This window comes from Pholcus phalangioides, unplaced genomic scaffold (genome assembly GCF_987345545.1).
Source record: "Pholcus phalangioides strain wild (caught in Gottingen) unplaced genomic scaffold, Ppha-v1.0 ptg000015l_1, whole genome shotgun sequence".
Taxonomy (NCBI): Eukaryota; Metazoa; Arthropoda; class Arachnida; order Araneae; family Pholcidae; genus Pholcus; species Pholcus phalangioides.
Window position 1 is genome coordinate 4,687,655 of NW_028301608.1, and position 15,044 is coordinate 4,702,698.

At 38.8% G+C, this 15,044-nt stretch overlaps 1 protein-coding gene across 1 annotated transcript in view; it reads right to left on the minus strand.

Annotated features, from left to right (window-relative positions):
• Positions 1-15,044, minus strand: part of LOC149075295 (glucose dehydrogenase [FAD, quinone]-like) — a 102,689-nt gene that overhangs the window by 5,097 nt on the left and 82,548 nt on the right. Inside the window, exons 9-10 of the mRNA XM_089242642.1 lie at positions 4,158-4,335; positions 894-1,116 (exon numbers count right to left, since the gene is read on the minus strand). Of these exons, the coding sequence (XP_089098768.1) occupies positions 894-1,116; positions 4,158-4,335 (401 nt within the window). The remainder of the gene's footprint in view (positions 1-893; positions 1,117-4,157; positions 4,336-15,044) is intronic.

Sequence of the window (15,044 nt, forward strand, 5' to 3'; positions counted from 1 at the left end):
CGACATTGTTATTATCAACAGCAATCCAGACAAACTAGAAGAAATGATACAAGAACTGGCGAAGGCAAATATTCGTGTGGGTTTGAAAATGAATCTGCAAAAGACGAAAGTTATGTTCAACTCCTTTACGTTGAACAAGACGATCTTGCTCAACAACGCAGAGATAGAAGAAATAGAAAGTTATGTATTCCCGGTACAAGAAATTACTATGGACAGCGGAATCATAATATATATATATATATATATACATTAATGAAATAAGCAGAAGGATCAGGATTGGATGGAGCACTTTTGGCAAAAACTGTGTTCAACCAGTGTGTGCTACAAGCACTGAATTATGGAGCTGAAACATGAACACTCACAAGCATGGAAAGATGTACGCTAAGAATCACAAGAAGAGACAGAAAACGAATCACTTGGATAAGGAACCACACAAAGGGGTATATGATATCATGGAAAGAAATTAAACGTCTAGAATGGAAATGGGCTGGACATGTTACAAGAAGACAGGACGACAGATGGACCACAAGTATTCTGGGTTGGCACCCCCGTGGTCAGGGCCGCAACTAGGCGGGTCTGCGGGCAACTAGCCCCGGGCGCTGAACCAGAGGGGGCACAAATTTCATTCTCAAACCTCTCCTTCAACATTACAAGAGGGCGCCAAAATGCGCACTTGCCCCGGATGACCAAACATCTAGTTGCGGCCCTGCCCGTGGTGCTAAACGTCCGAGAAGGCGTCCCCATTCATGATGGATTGACGAGATCAGAAAAGTGGCTGGAGTCAACCGGAAGGCTAAAGCATCAGACATAGCAAAATGGAATAATTTAGAGGAGACCTTCACCCAGCAGTGGATTGAACATGGTTATTGATAATGATGATATGTGTCTTTTACCTGAGTTGTGGGTCCACGACGGTCGTAGGATCTTCGAGGGCACCCATTTTACATGTTCCAACAGGGTGGTAAATCGTCGATGTGTAGGTTCTCGCAACGCACGCGAGATACTCGTCGCCGTTCTTCGGATAGTGCTCGCATCCTGGGAAAATCGTCTCGAACGGGTGTCCACCGTGCTTTTTGAAAGGCGGGCTGTTGCCGAAAGCCAAACAGATTTTCATTCCTGTAAATTATTAATTATAAATTAGTTTCAAACAGTTTCACAAGCAGAGAAATGTAGGAAATGCAACGAGCATCAATTTGTTTCTCGCGTTTAATTGATTGAAAAATTGCGTTCCGTTTTTTGCTTCTGCTCCGCTATACAACATACACTTTATTCTTCTTCGTTCTCTCTCTTGTAACGCAATATAGTTCTTTCCAAGTAGGAAAACCGTAATAATAGAAAAAAGAAAGCTAGAAAAACAGGTATGCATGTATCTATTCTTTTTTAAGAATCCGCCGGCACCCTGCCAAATTGCCACGTGCATTAACGTGAACCGCTACAGAACAAAAAAGAACCACGAGCTTGAAGACATTGCGAACGTTCTTCGAGTTCTGAATCGTAAAAAAACAATTTGTAAGAAAGTCGGCTACGCACGCGTATAACTGCAAGCTTGACATGCATGCATGTTCGATCTTTTTTGCGCAAGCATACACAAATTCCCTTTCGCCTCCACATGGTACAAGCAGGCTTGCACGAGCACCAGTTTGTACGCTGAAGTAATTTACGGAAAATTCACCGAAAAGCTATTTGGCACATGTGTGTCACTAATTTGCTCACTGACCTGCTCATTTGCTCACTGACCTGCTCATTTGCTCACTTGGTCACTAATTTGCTTATTCTCTCGCTCATTTGCTCACTGACTTACTCAATTGCTCACACTTGGTCACTCACTTGCTCATTCATTCACTCACTTGCTCATTCATTCACACATTTGCTCACTTACTTGCTCAATTGCTTATTCACTCACTTGCTCAATTGCTTATTCACTCACTTGCTCAATTGCTTATTCACTCACTTGCTCAATTGCTTATTCACTCACTTGCTCAATTGCTTATTCACTCACTCATTTGCTCATTTACTCACTCATTTTCTCATTTACTCACTCATGTGCTCATTCACTCACTCATTTGCTCATTTACTCACTCATTTTCTCATTTACTCACTCATGTGCTCATTCACTCACTCATTTGCTCATTTACTCACTCATGTGCTCATTCACTCACTCATTTGATCATTCACCCACTCATATGCTCATTCACTTGATCATCCACTCGCTCAATAATTTGCTCATTCACTTGATCATCCACTCGCTCAATAATTTGCTCATTCACTTGATCATCCACTCGCTCAATAATTTGCTCATTCACTTGATCATCCACTCGCTGAATAATTTGCTCATTCACTTGATCATCCACTCGCTCAATCATTTGCTCATTCACTTGATCATCCACTCGCTCAATCATTCGCTCATTCACTTACTCACAAATAGAGCTCATTGAAGCGTGAAGGCTGATACGGGTAGCCGCATGGCGCGTATTCTTGCGGAAACGCGCGGCTTAAACAAGCATGCATTACAAAATTCCATCAAGCCGCTTGTACAATTAGGATGCTTGCGTAAAATTCTCAAACACGTGCTCACGTATGTTTGTACAAAAAGTTAGCAGATGCATGCTTGTCACGCTTGCTCTTCACGATTCACGTCGGTAAGCCTGGTGCTGAAACTTGCAGGCGTATTCATATCGGTGAGGCTTTTCGCATAGACATGATATTCATTAGAATTACTTTCAGGGGAAAGACGCCTTCAATTTCCCAAGGGATCATATACATAAAAAAAAATAGAAGAATTAACTTTTCATTCAGACCCCAAGTGCTGAAATTTAAAAATTGGTGAAATGTTAATGCGGCTCCGAGTAGCCATTTACAAAGAAAAAAACGCGTATTTTGAATCCTCAGAATGATCCCATCATCCACAAATGATCAGCGTAGTAGCATGCCCAATCATCCTGTGATGATCTGAATTTTTATTTGTCGCATGAAGTTCTTAAAATGACGTATAGATGGCGTGCGCATATAACTATTTTTACATTTTATATTACATTTTATTACATTAAATATTATTACATTTTATTACATTAAATATTATTACATTTTATTACATTAAATATTATTACATTTTATTACATTAAATATTATTACATTTTATTACATTAAATATTATTACATTTTATTACATTAAATATTATTACATTTTATTACATTAAATATTATTACATTTTATTACATTAAATATTATTACATTTTATTACATTAAATATTATTACATTTTATTACATTAAATATTATTACATTTTATTACATTAAATATTATTACATTTTATTACATTAAATATTATTACATTTTATTACATTAAATATTATTACATTTTATTACATTAAATATTATTACAATTTATGCATTTCATATACATTTTACACATATTATAGTTTTATTCTATTTTTTAATAGATTTGTCTGTATGCTATATGGAATGGGTGTATATTGTTAAGTAGTGGTAGAGTGGGCCGGCCTACCGCTAATCACTGTGTTGTCGGTGATTGCGGGTTCGAATCCAGATTCTCTGTACTCACCTTATTTTCGATTGCATTATACAGCGAAACCTGCACGAAATGGAACGTCAAGAAAGTGAAATAGTAATCCATTTTTTAGACAGGTTTCTGTCTTTTAAAGGTGCACGTAAAAGCGCTAATCAATGGAAGGACTATTTTTTGATTCAGTGGAAAAGACAGGTTTTTATCTCGTACAGTCTCCGTCGATAGATATCACTGTATTTGCAACGTATGAGTTTGAGTGCATCTACCTTTCACAAAAGCCAACTAAAAAAAATTGTAAAAAGTAAAATTCAATAAAAAGCGCCACTTATTCGCCTGGTCGTCAAAAATTTAACTATTTTTTTATTGCATAAATCTCTCTCCAATGGTCTCATTAAGATATCCTGAAAATTCGACTGTATTCGGATGAGAAAAACTACTCACACGGGGTACGGGAACTTTAATCACTCTGTAATTTAATATGTATTTAATACTTTGTTCTGTAACTGCCCGTTATTTGAAAACTTCTTTGTAATTTAAAACGCGTTTCTGAAGCCAACGATTGCAGAGATATCTTCTGTGCAAACAATTCGTGACACAGCCCGTACGTAAATTCAGTAGATTCAATCTTACCTTCAACCATAGTGAGAAGGTCTTGAGGATGCGAGAAATAACGGGGATCGATAATGGGAGGGTCGTAAGGGTCCGTCGATCTTAGTTTCAGGTAACCTCTGCTTTTCGGCCTCAAGAGCACCGGACAGAACGAGTAGCCATCTCTGTAAGCGTACGGACGGTAAACTTTCTCCCAAAGCTGAAAAACAAAATCAAAGGAAATTACGAGACTCGTATTGAGTATATAATAACGATTTACATCACGATATAACAGAATTCTGTCTGACCCTGAGATTGGAAATGAACGATAAATAGAAGCTAATAATTGTGCACGAACGAGATTCGGAGCTTTCCGACAGGCCAATTTGCAAACGCTAGGCAGGAAGTCAGTGACATTAAATGCTAGGCCGTGGCTGTTTTTTTCCCTAAGCTTTGCCCTTGAACTATATCGTGGGGGCTTAACAGCGATTAATGCCGTTTTAGTAACAAGAAAAAAATGCCGAAAAAAAGATTTCTATTACTCTTTGATTACAGACATAAGCTAGACGAAAATGGAGACGGATTGCCTTATAAAATAAGACTACGTACAATCTTTGACCCGGGAAGTCGTTTCTGCAGATAAAATAATGAATTCGTAAAAAAAAAAAAGTTTTTAAGGGGCGCCGGCACTCGTTCTTTTTCCTCGATTAACGAACGGTAATGAAAATGGATCGCCGTTGGAGTAATCGGTCGACGTTTAATAGAAAGCATAAATTAGGTTTGCATATTTGCCAACTGGACAAGATAGCGTATGACAACGGTATCTTTATTGCCCTTTTCACTTGGTGTGCAGTTACATTTCGCTGGCGTCGCTGGTTTTACGACTTCTGTTTGGTGATTCGGCGTCCGATTAGCAAGTTATTTTGCGGTTTTTAATTTCTTTCTTTTCTTGCAATATGACAATTGGTGTTGTGTTTTCAATTTTGACAGTTCCAAGATGAATTGAGGAACTTATTTACAAAAGGGAACATTTCCACAATAATTAAATTTACAGTAGAAGTAAAAATCCCTTTTTTTTCCCGGAATGAACTGCTTTACAAAAGTTGAAAATAACCCAACAGGTAGCATTAGTGAATGGTACATAAGAATATTTAAATATCATATTTCTTAATCAACATTCAAGAGAGTTATCTTCATTTAAATTTTGCAAATGATTTGTTCTGATTAAAACTTAGTGGGAATATATTCCCCCTTTAGAACATACAAGCTCGCTCTCCGATTATTTCATCCTAAACTTATCAAAATCTGTGGTTTTTATCACTAACAATCTTTGCAGCCTTGCTACAGAGGAACCTCGTTTATACATCGCTCAGTTGTACGACTTTCACATTTATACGACGTTTGGCTTCGGTCGCAATGGGTTCTTATACATTTTAATGTTAGTTATAGCCCGGTATGCAAGAGGGCCTGGGTTCGAGTCCCAGGAGACTTGATGACTTTTCTTTTCAAGTTCACCTCAGCATAATATCCGGAAAATAACCGTTTCCTTGATGTCTCGGGCTGAGAAAAAAGCCATCTATCTCATTCGAGTGATTATTGACGTATGCGAGGATAGCCATTGATGATACTTAAGTGATTAGTTTCTGAGAATACACAGATGCGGCGAATCCCCAAAGAAACGGGTTTTAATTGTTTGAAAGGGGACCAAATGTCCTTACAGAATTTTCTCTCCAATATTTTGGCGATGATGGATTTTCCCCAGATGATGGCAAAATACATAGGCAACATTTAGAAGATACAGGTATGCCAATAAAAGATGTACGAAAAACACACACTGTATCAGTTCTTTTGATAGTGCCAGTAGAAGTTTTCTTTCGTCGTGGTGCTTTGCTTGCTGCACGGGCGGAGATACCCAGCGTCAAATGTGGAGTGGAGTCGACTGATATAATGTACACGTGTATATATGAATTGACACCATCACCATGCCTCCTCCCCATCAATAATGACCATGCCCACCCTCAGACTTCCAAGTGTACCTCTGCCTATGGCTTGCTGGCTGCGTCTTTTTTCTTTTATCTTCAAAGGAATAGCATATGAATTGCCGAGATTTTAACAAAGGTTTATTTCTGACGATTATATTTCTCTAAGCCAGTGTTTCTCAACATATGTGAACCCAAGGACCAGTAAAATGTCGGAAACAATTCGATGAACCAATTGCGTCCCGTATTACGGCACATGTCTGTATTTTTAGTGCTTCTGAATTTATTTTCATACATTTGTTCCGTTTTTTTGAATGATGTTTCATTTAAATTTATATAATATTCCCTAAAATCGTTAATAAACAGCGTTTGTATAACTTACGATAATTTTGGGTGTAAATACAAATATATTCATCTCCCATTGTCAAGTCAAACTTTTTTTCTCAATTTTTCAGCAATTTTAACTAATATGTAATAACGTAAGTAAATAATATAACATAAGTAATTAATATAATATAAGTAATTAATAACTCGTAATAAGTCCCTTATTTTACAGTAATCGGGTCATTTGAATGTTTTTCTCCCGTCAAATTTTCGTTCACTGAGATTTGTAGCAATTTTTTATTTCCCTACCCTTCACCCCTTTTTGCAATAATTAGCTAATTTATCGTAAATTGCCTTTTTGGACTGCAAATTAGTGATGTCCCATATATCGGATCGCAATTTCCCGCATTTTCTTTGATGAGGTACAATGAAGGTATGAATGTATGAAGGTACAATTTTTATTTGTGAATCCAAATGGATAATATAATATGAATTGCAACAATTGAATAATTTTCCATCCAGTTGGAATTGAATTATCAAGTCTGCCTGTGTGCCATCGTCGCGGGCCATCTCTGGTCCGCGGACCATAGTTTGAGAAACGCTGCTCTAAGCGCTTTGAAATGAAATTTTTTCCCCCTCGAGTATGATTGAAATGATTTTTTTTCAGAACTGGAGATTCAATTATTCATGTTGAATTTTATTGTATTTTTCATGTATGCAAGGGAAGCAGGGCAGCCCTTACCAAAGGCGGGGCCCGTTGTGAAACTAATAGCGGAGGCCTAAGGGATCTTCACGATTTCGGGGCTCCTTAGATCCGGTTATACATATATATTCTGAGGGAGAGGAATTCGGCGTCCAAGGATTCATTATACCAGAATTCAGAAATTTGACGAAAATTTAGAATTTCAGAATAGATGAAAATTCATTGTTCCAGAATTCAGAAAATGCAGAAAATAAATAAAAATTCAGAATTCCAGAATCGATGAAAAAATTCAGAATTACATGATTTGATGGAAATCCAGAATTTATGAAAAAAAATTCAGAATTCCATAGTTGTGAAAAGCTCAGGTTCTTTAACCTTCTTTACTACAAAAAATTCATTTTTGATATACCTAATATATTTTTCATTTCTATTGTCATAAATGGGGAGCCCCCAAAACTGCGGGGCCCGGTGTGACCGCACCCGTCACACACCCCTGAGGGCGGCTCTGAAAGAAGAGGGGGGGGGGTGTTAACTAGCTTGTGCTAGTTAAAATAGAAATATAGAATAGAGGGAATATTTAAAATTATTATTTTCAGATATATTTAAATTGATAGTTTGGAGTATTTTAAATTTGATTTTTGGATTTAACTATTTAGAACTGTAGGTCAGGCACCGATAGCAGGCGACAGTAACCGATCTACTATAAGTACAGCAAACAAATAATTGAACAATAGGAACGTAAATAAGAATGGTTGTTTATGGATGGTAGACATGTTTCTTGAGGGTTCAAAGTAAGCGGCGTCATGCCGATGGAAGAAGCTTTGTCCAAGCGGTGGGAACATAGTCCCAATTAAATGAAATACAATCACAGGCCGATGTAAGTAGATGGGGCAATCGCCATTCATTAGGGAATCTTTTAGTTACCGTCACAAAGCATCTGGTCGGTTGTACTTCAGGGGTGCCCTAGGCAAAAGGGATCGTCCGAGGAGTGTTTTCTTGGAGAGAAAGCGGGGAATCGTAGAAAATAAAGGGGACCAACGCGAATGAATAGACAAATTTTCAAGATTGAGAATAGATGACGGCCATTTAAGTAGAAGTAGAATTCCTTTATTTAGGGGGTGCAATTAAAGTATAACAGAGGATCTAAAATGCCGAGTGTTAGTCATGGGAAGCTTCGATGTAGGTTAAAGGTTAGGCCATGGCCGTTGGGGTTCTCGGGGTCCTGAAGGGAGAGTCGCTTGGACAAAGAAATTAGGGATGGATCGGCAGTGGCCAATCTTATGAATAAACCTTCAAGAAACGAATAGAAACTTAGAGATGATGGGTAAAATATCAAATCAAATTAAATGGGTGGAGTTTTCCAAGGGACGGGGGACGTCCGAAATGAAATCTTAAAGGGATGAGAAAATCTGGATACGGGGGAATTGAGAATTGGAGAGTTAGAAATGCAGTAACGAAACTAGACTGAAAAAGAGATGACTTGTGAAGATGAGAGTTGTAATCAGAGGAATCGTTTCTTGGCTGCGATGAGTGTCTAAGGGGCTAAAGCGAAAGACTGGAGAAGGGTCTCACCTGGTGAGTGATGCATGGATTATATTCTCTCTCCCATATGTGACATATAGTGTAGGTACTAGTAATTAATTGTTTTGGGGGCGAACTGAGGTGTAATGGAAAATCACGGGTCATATAATGTTCAGGGCCAAGAGCTTAATTGTTTTGGGGGCCAACCGAAGATTTTGTTAAGTATTTTTGAATGAAGTTGTATTAATATTTTTAATAATGATGGTAATATGACAATACAATTTGCATTAATTCAATTACTATAGTGTAAATAAACTAATTAACTTCCAGCATCTCGTGTATGACTACTTTGCGTAAACTTTGCCTGGGTTATATACTTTTTAAACAATACACAACGCAATTTGAAATCAGGGAACGGTATTCGCTTACGTACTTACGAGAACGGCCTCAAACCCGAACGGGCTAACATTTGGTGCCTTTAAGACCAGGATTCGATACAAATTACGAATCTTTAGATATTAACTTCAAAATTGGGAATTTTTTTGGTGTAAAAATATTCTGTATCAAAATGGATCATCAAGTAAACATGGTAGGAGAAGGCCATCCTGTAAGGTTGAATACAATAGCAGGGTATTTAGGGTTGCTGAATTCATTTTCGGGTTCTGAGCCATCGTATCCGGCAGAGTTTTTTTTATCTCAATTGGAAGAAATTTCAAAATTAGCAGATTGGAATGATGCGGAGAAATTGATTGTTCTAAAATCGAAATTGAAGGGTAAAGCTGCAGAATTCTTGGCCAACAGTCCGGAGTTGAGGAGCCAAGCTAATTATAAAGAATTTAAAGAAGAATTCATAAATTATTTCAGAAATGAATATCCATTAACGTATCACCTCCAACAGTTTACAAACTGTAAACAAAAGTTGAATGAGTCCGTAAAAGAATTTGCGAGTAGATTAAAAAATGTAGCTTTCGGATTCCTCCAAGGTGCAAATTTTGAGAGCCCCGATGTTGAAAATTTGGCCGATAGGACGCGTTTGTCCCAATTTTTGGCAGGGTTAAAGCCCAACATTCAAAAACATGTCCTAAATCAGAACCCGCAAGACTTGGCTACTGCTATTAAAATAGCATCTTTGATTGAGAGTAATGAAAATGTAACAAAGTTTTCAGCAGTTAGTGCAGCATTGGTCGCAGATGAAAGAATTGAATCTAGAAACACAGAAATTAAAATATTAGAGACTTTGGTTACTCAACTAATGACAGAAGCCAGACAACAACGGGCTTCATTCGAAGAACTAGCTCGGGAGGTACAAGGTTTGAAACTTAGCTCCGCTAATCCGGCAGGTAATAATAATAATAACAATACTCAAGTTAAGTTCACGGGATATAATGCCTGTCCGCAGCAACAATTACAGGGTGCTTCTCAGTCCCAACAAAGCACCTTCCCGCAGTGGAGAACGTCTGAAAACCACAAGAATTCTTTTGTTTGTTATGGGTGTGGGGGAAAAGGCCATATTCGGCGGTGGTGCCCACAGAAAAGATCAGGGAATGGATTCAGGCAAGAGGGAAACGAAAGGCGAACTCAAGAGGTGACAACAGCTCCAGGGGTCCCAACCCAACAGACGGGGAATTGACAATCAAAAGGTGGGGGAAATCTTGTAAATAAGAAAAAGAACATATGTATATTGCAACAGAGGGAAGCCAATGGATTTCTCCTACCGATTGTAAAGATTAAGATAGCTAATTTACAGTTTCGTGCACTTATAGACTCAGGTGCGTGCATTAGTGTGATTGATTCAGTTTCAATGCAAGACATCATGAAACAAATTTCTTGTGCTATTGCCGATGATGACAACATTCAAATTCGAGGGGTGACCGGGAAAATTTTGAGCCACTCCGCTGTGTACTTCGTGCCAATACATTTGGGTTTTAGAGAGGAATTGCAAAAGGTATATGTTGCGGAACAGCAGCTGAGTCCTGAGTATGATATTATATTGGGCTATGATTTTATTAAGGCTGGTAATTTTGCATTGGATGCTGAGAGTGGTTGTCTAAGGAATAAGGATATGTCAGTGCCATTGGTCAGGCGGGAAGACAACCGTGGGAATGATCAGCAGTGTATGGTGAATTTGGTGTTACCAGGTAAATTGAGAATTCCTCCTAGAACGCAAAAGTTATTGACAGTAGAAGTACCATATATTGAACGTGGAAGTGAGGTTCTAATTACTCCTAAAGAAGGGAATCGAAATAGTGTTGTATGGTTGGCTCATTCAGTGGGGAAGATCGATCGACGAACAAGGAAGGGTTAAAGTTTTAATAGCAAACATGTCTGAGTCTAATAGATATTTAGCAAAGGGTACGAAATTGGGTACAGTCACAGTTTCAGATGACTCAGAATTGAGAGAGGAACCGATACCCCTTGAAAAGAAAAATTTGGAGCCGTTGCAAGCAGATGATTTTGATCTTCAAGGTATGCCTGCACATTTAAAAAGGAGATTATTATCTCTTTTGATGCGATATGCTCATGTTTTTGCTCGAGACATATCTGAAATTGGTCGGACGAACGTAGCAAAACATAAAATACCTTGGAATGGGAAGGAAATACAAAGGTCGCCTAGATATCGCACCCCGTACCATTTAAGAACTGAATTAAAGAAGCAGGTGGCAGACATGGTAGAGAGTGGAATCATATCTCCTAGTATGAGCAGTAATCCGGCACCTACATTGATGGTCCGTAAGAAAAATGGAGGGTATAGGATGTGTGTTGATCTTAGAAAGACTAATGACACCATTCAATCTGATTCGTATGCACTGCCTTTGATCCAAGATATTCTAGCACAATTGGATGGTGCGAAATATTTTAGTAGTTTAGATTTATGTAGTGCCTACTATCAGTTAGAAGTGGCAGAAGAGGACCGCTCTAAATTATCCTTTGTGAATGAAGAAGGGTGTTTCTCTTACAATGTAGTACCGATGGGGTTGAAGACTGCTCCGGCAGCGTTCCAACGGTTGGCAGATACCTTATTATCGGAATTACATGATGACAAAATACATTGTTTTATCGATGACATACTCATTGCCAGCCCTGACATAGACACGCACTTGCGTAAATTGGAAAAGGTTTTCATTTTGTTAGAAAAGTACAATTTGAAATTGGCACCCAAGAAATGTGACTTTTTGAGGAAAGAAATAAAATACCTAGGACACATAATTGGGGAAAAGGGAGTGCGTCCGCATCCGGACAACGTTAGAGCTATACAAACTTTTCCCCAGCCGAAATCCTTAAAGGATTGCCGCCGATTCTTGGGGATGTGTAATTTCTTCAAGAGGTTTATACATTTTTATTCAGACTACGCAAAACCCATAACAGACCTGACTAGAAAAGATGTTATATTCAATTGGGGTCCAGAGCAAGAACAAGCATTTCAATATCTAAAAAATGCTCTAATTAACCCTCCTGTGTTGGTTTATCCAAGGTTTGATAGGGATTTTATTATGTCCGCAGATGCGAGTAAGGTCGGACTGGGCTGTTGTTTGTATCAGAAAAACGACGATGGAAATCAACCTATAGGATACATGTCCCGTAAATTTAAGCCAACAGAGCAACGGTACCCAGCCATTGAGCAAGAGCTACTGGCTATCATGGAGGGTATAAGTTATTTTCGACCATATCTTGTAGGACGGCGATTTACTGTTGAGAGCGATCATAAGCCTCTAAAATATCTAATTTCATTAAAAACTCAGAATCCGAGATTAACTCGGTGGCTTCTGAATCTATCTGAATACGATTTCGAAGTGGTTCATAAACCAGGGAAGGATAATGTGGTCGCGGATTGTCTTAGCCGACAGATAAGCTCAATAGATATAGAGACCAATGATCTTGAAGAATCCATGAGAGAATTTCAAAGGAAAGATCCTCAGTTAAAGCTGATAATTGATCTATTAACTCTGGATCAACCAGAACCAACTAGGAAGGTAGCAGATGCGTATTTTATGAAAAATGAGTTATTATGCCACTACGCTTCCAAGGATATCCGCCCCTCTAGAGATGATTACATTGAACAAGTGGTAGTACCATCAGTATTAAGAGGGAAAATTTTGGAATTAGTCCACGACACCCTCAGTAGTCACATGGGCTTTGATAAAACGTTCGAGAGATTGCGTACCAAATATTTCTGGCCTGGATATTATCGGGATTGCCAAATACATGTCCAATCATGCAAGGTGTGTCTCGAACGCAGAAGTCATAACCCGAAGAGTAAGGCCCCATTGCAACGGAATTTTATTCCCGTTAGACCGTTTCAGTTAGTTAGTGTGGACATTATGGGACCCTTAAATATCACTGTAAATGGAAACAGGTATATATTCGTATTAATGGACAACTTTTCAAAATTTATAGAGGCAGTAGCATTACCAGACGTAAAATCCGAAACACTAGCGAAGACATTCTTTAGAGAAATTATAGCGAGATATGGACTTCCCGAATTTTGTTTATCGGATAGAGGGTCAAACTTGCATAAATCAGTATTTAGGGCTATGGTGGACAAATTAAAGATAAAAGCCCTGGCGACATCAGCACTTCATCCTCAAACCAACAGCATGAACGAGCGTAGCCATGCGACTATTACGCACACCTTATCGTGTATGGTCACTGACTCAGATGAGTGGGATGAAATGCTACCGCATGTCTTGATGTCGTACCGAAGTGCCATTCATGCGGTCTTGAAAGAAACTCCTCATTTCATTTTATTTGGTAGAGACATGTCAACAGCGGGTGATCTTTTAAAAGAACCCCTTGTATTTAATTACTATACCCATGAGAATTACGTTGAATCGTTGTTACCCAAGTTGGAGAAAGCCCATGAGTATGTGAAACATAGTATGGTAGAGGCAGCGGAGAAACAAGAGAAATATAGGGAGAAAACAGCTACGGATAAGAACATATTGCTAGGCGATTTGGTATACCTATACAACCCCGGAAGGCAAAAGAGAGGTCAGAGTGCGAAGTTGAATAGGCCTTCCACAGGTCCGTACAGGGTAATCGAAAGAAAATCTCCGGTTTTGTTTCGCATACGGAATGTAGCGAATCCAAAGGATTCACAGTTAGTTCATTCAGATAGGTTAGCAAAAGTTTCTCTTGAAAGACCGTACGAGCCTTTCCCACCACAAAGGGGAGGAGGTGAAAATTCGAGGGAAAAAGAAACCCCGGAGGGTGCACAAATAGACGTTGAAAGTGAGGGAGAAGAAGTCGTAGCCGACAGTTTCGGAGCAGAGGAGGAGGAAGAAGAAGAAAGTTTTGTGTTGCCACCCTACCTTCTATGTCCCTTTGTCCAGCAGAATAATAGCAATAGCCAAGAGACAAGTACAGAAGATACCGATGTCGTAAATACATCGTTGCCCCAGGATAATGCTCAGTCAGAACCTAATGACATTGCTACTGATAAGGATGAATCCGAAAGTGAAAATAGGGAAGGTCAAAATTTACCGCAATCTCGATATAATTTAAGAACCCGAAATGAACGAGGGCAAGTACAGAAATTAAATACTGTAGATGGGACCGCCGAAAATTCAAGTGTTCCGGTGCGGCAAAATTTACCAGAGAGTAGTCATGCAGAGACCACTGACGATAGAACAGAGCAGAATTTAGCTGACAGAATATATTCATGGATGATTAAACCAGTAAACATACCTGAATCTGAGAAAACGTTATTTGATCGATTAGCAGATAGGTTAGCTGAGAAATTAGTTAATGTGATTAGCTAAGTATAAATTTAAACACTCAAGGCGAGAGTTCGAAGAAAGATGTAAATATGGAAAATATGAGATATATCACTTGTATATAGATTAAAAAAAAAAAAGAGCAATTGTATAAACTAATGTGTAATTGTGTACCTAGTATAAGTGACATATTAACAATTGGGAGAGAGATATATCATGTTAATCACTTTGTCTATAAGTTACATGCAGTACTGTAAACAGTGTAACAGTGCTGAAAGGTGTTAACAGTGTCGACCAGAGCACTGATGCTATTCCACGAGGGACCGGAAGAGACCGAAGCATCTCCACCTATATTCACCTGGTGCCACATTTGGGTGTGCATCACACGTGACAATGAACAGTAGCCGAAAATAAGAGCGTAGTTCGATGAATAAACTCTCATTATCATTACAACTTCATCAGCAGATGGGAAGCGCAAAGATTCCAGATCATCCAAGCCTTCCATTGGTCAGCGGTGGTTCATTCGGTGTTGATGCCTAACGTCTAAAGGATCACGATGCACGGGTTTAGAAGGTATGCAGTGGATAACCTGTGTACACGGTGCCTAGTGTCACTGCTAGGTAAAACCTAATAGCAGGGACATGCATCAGATGGGAGTGAATTCCATCACGAATTCGCATGGAGTCCT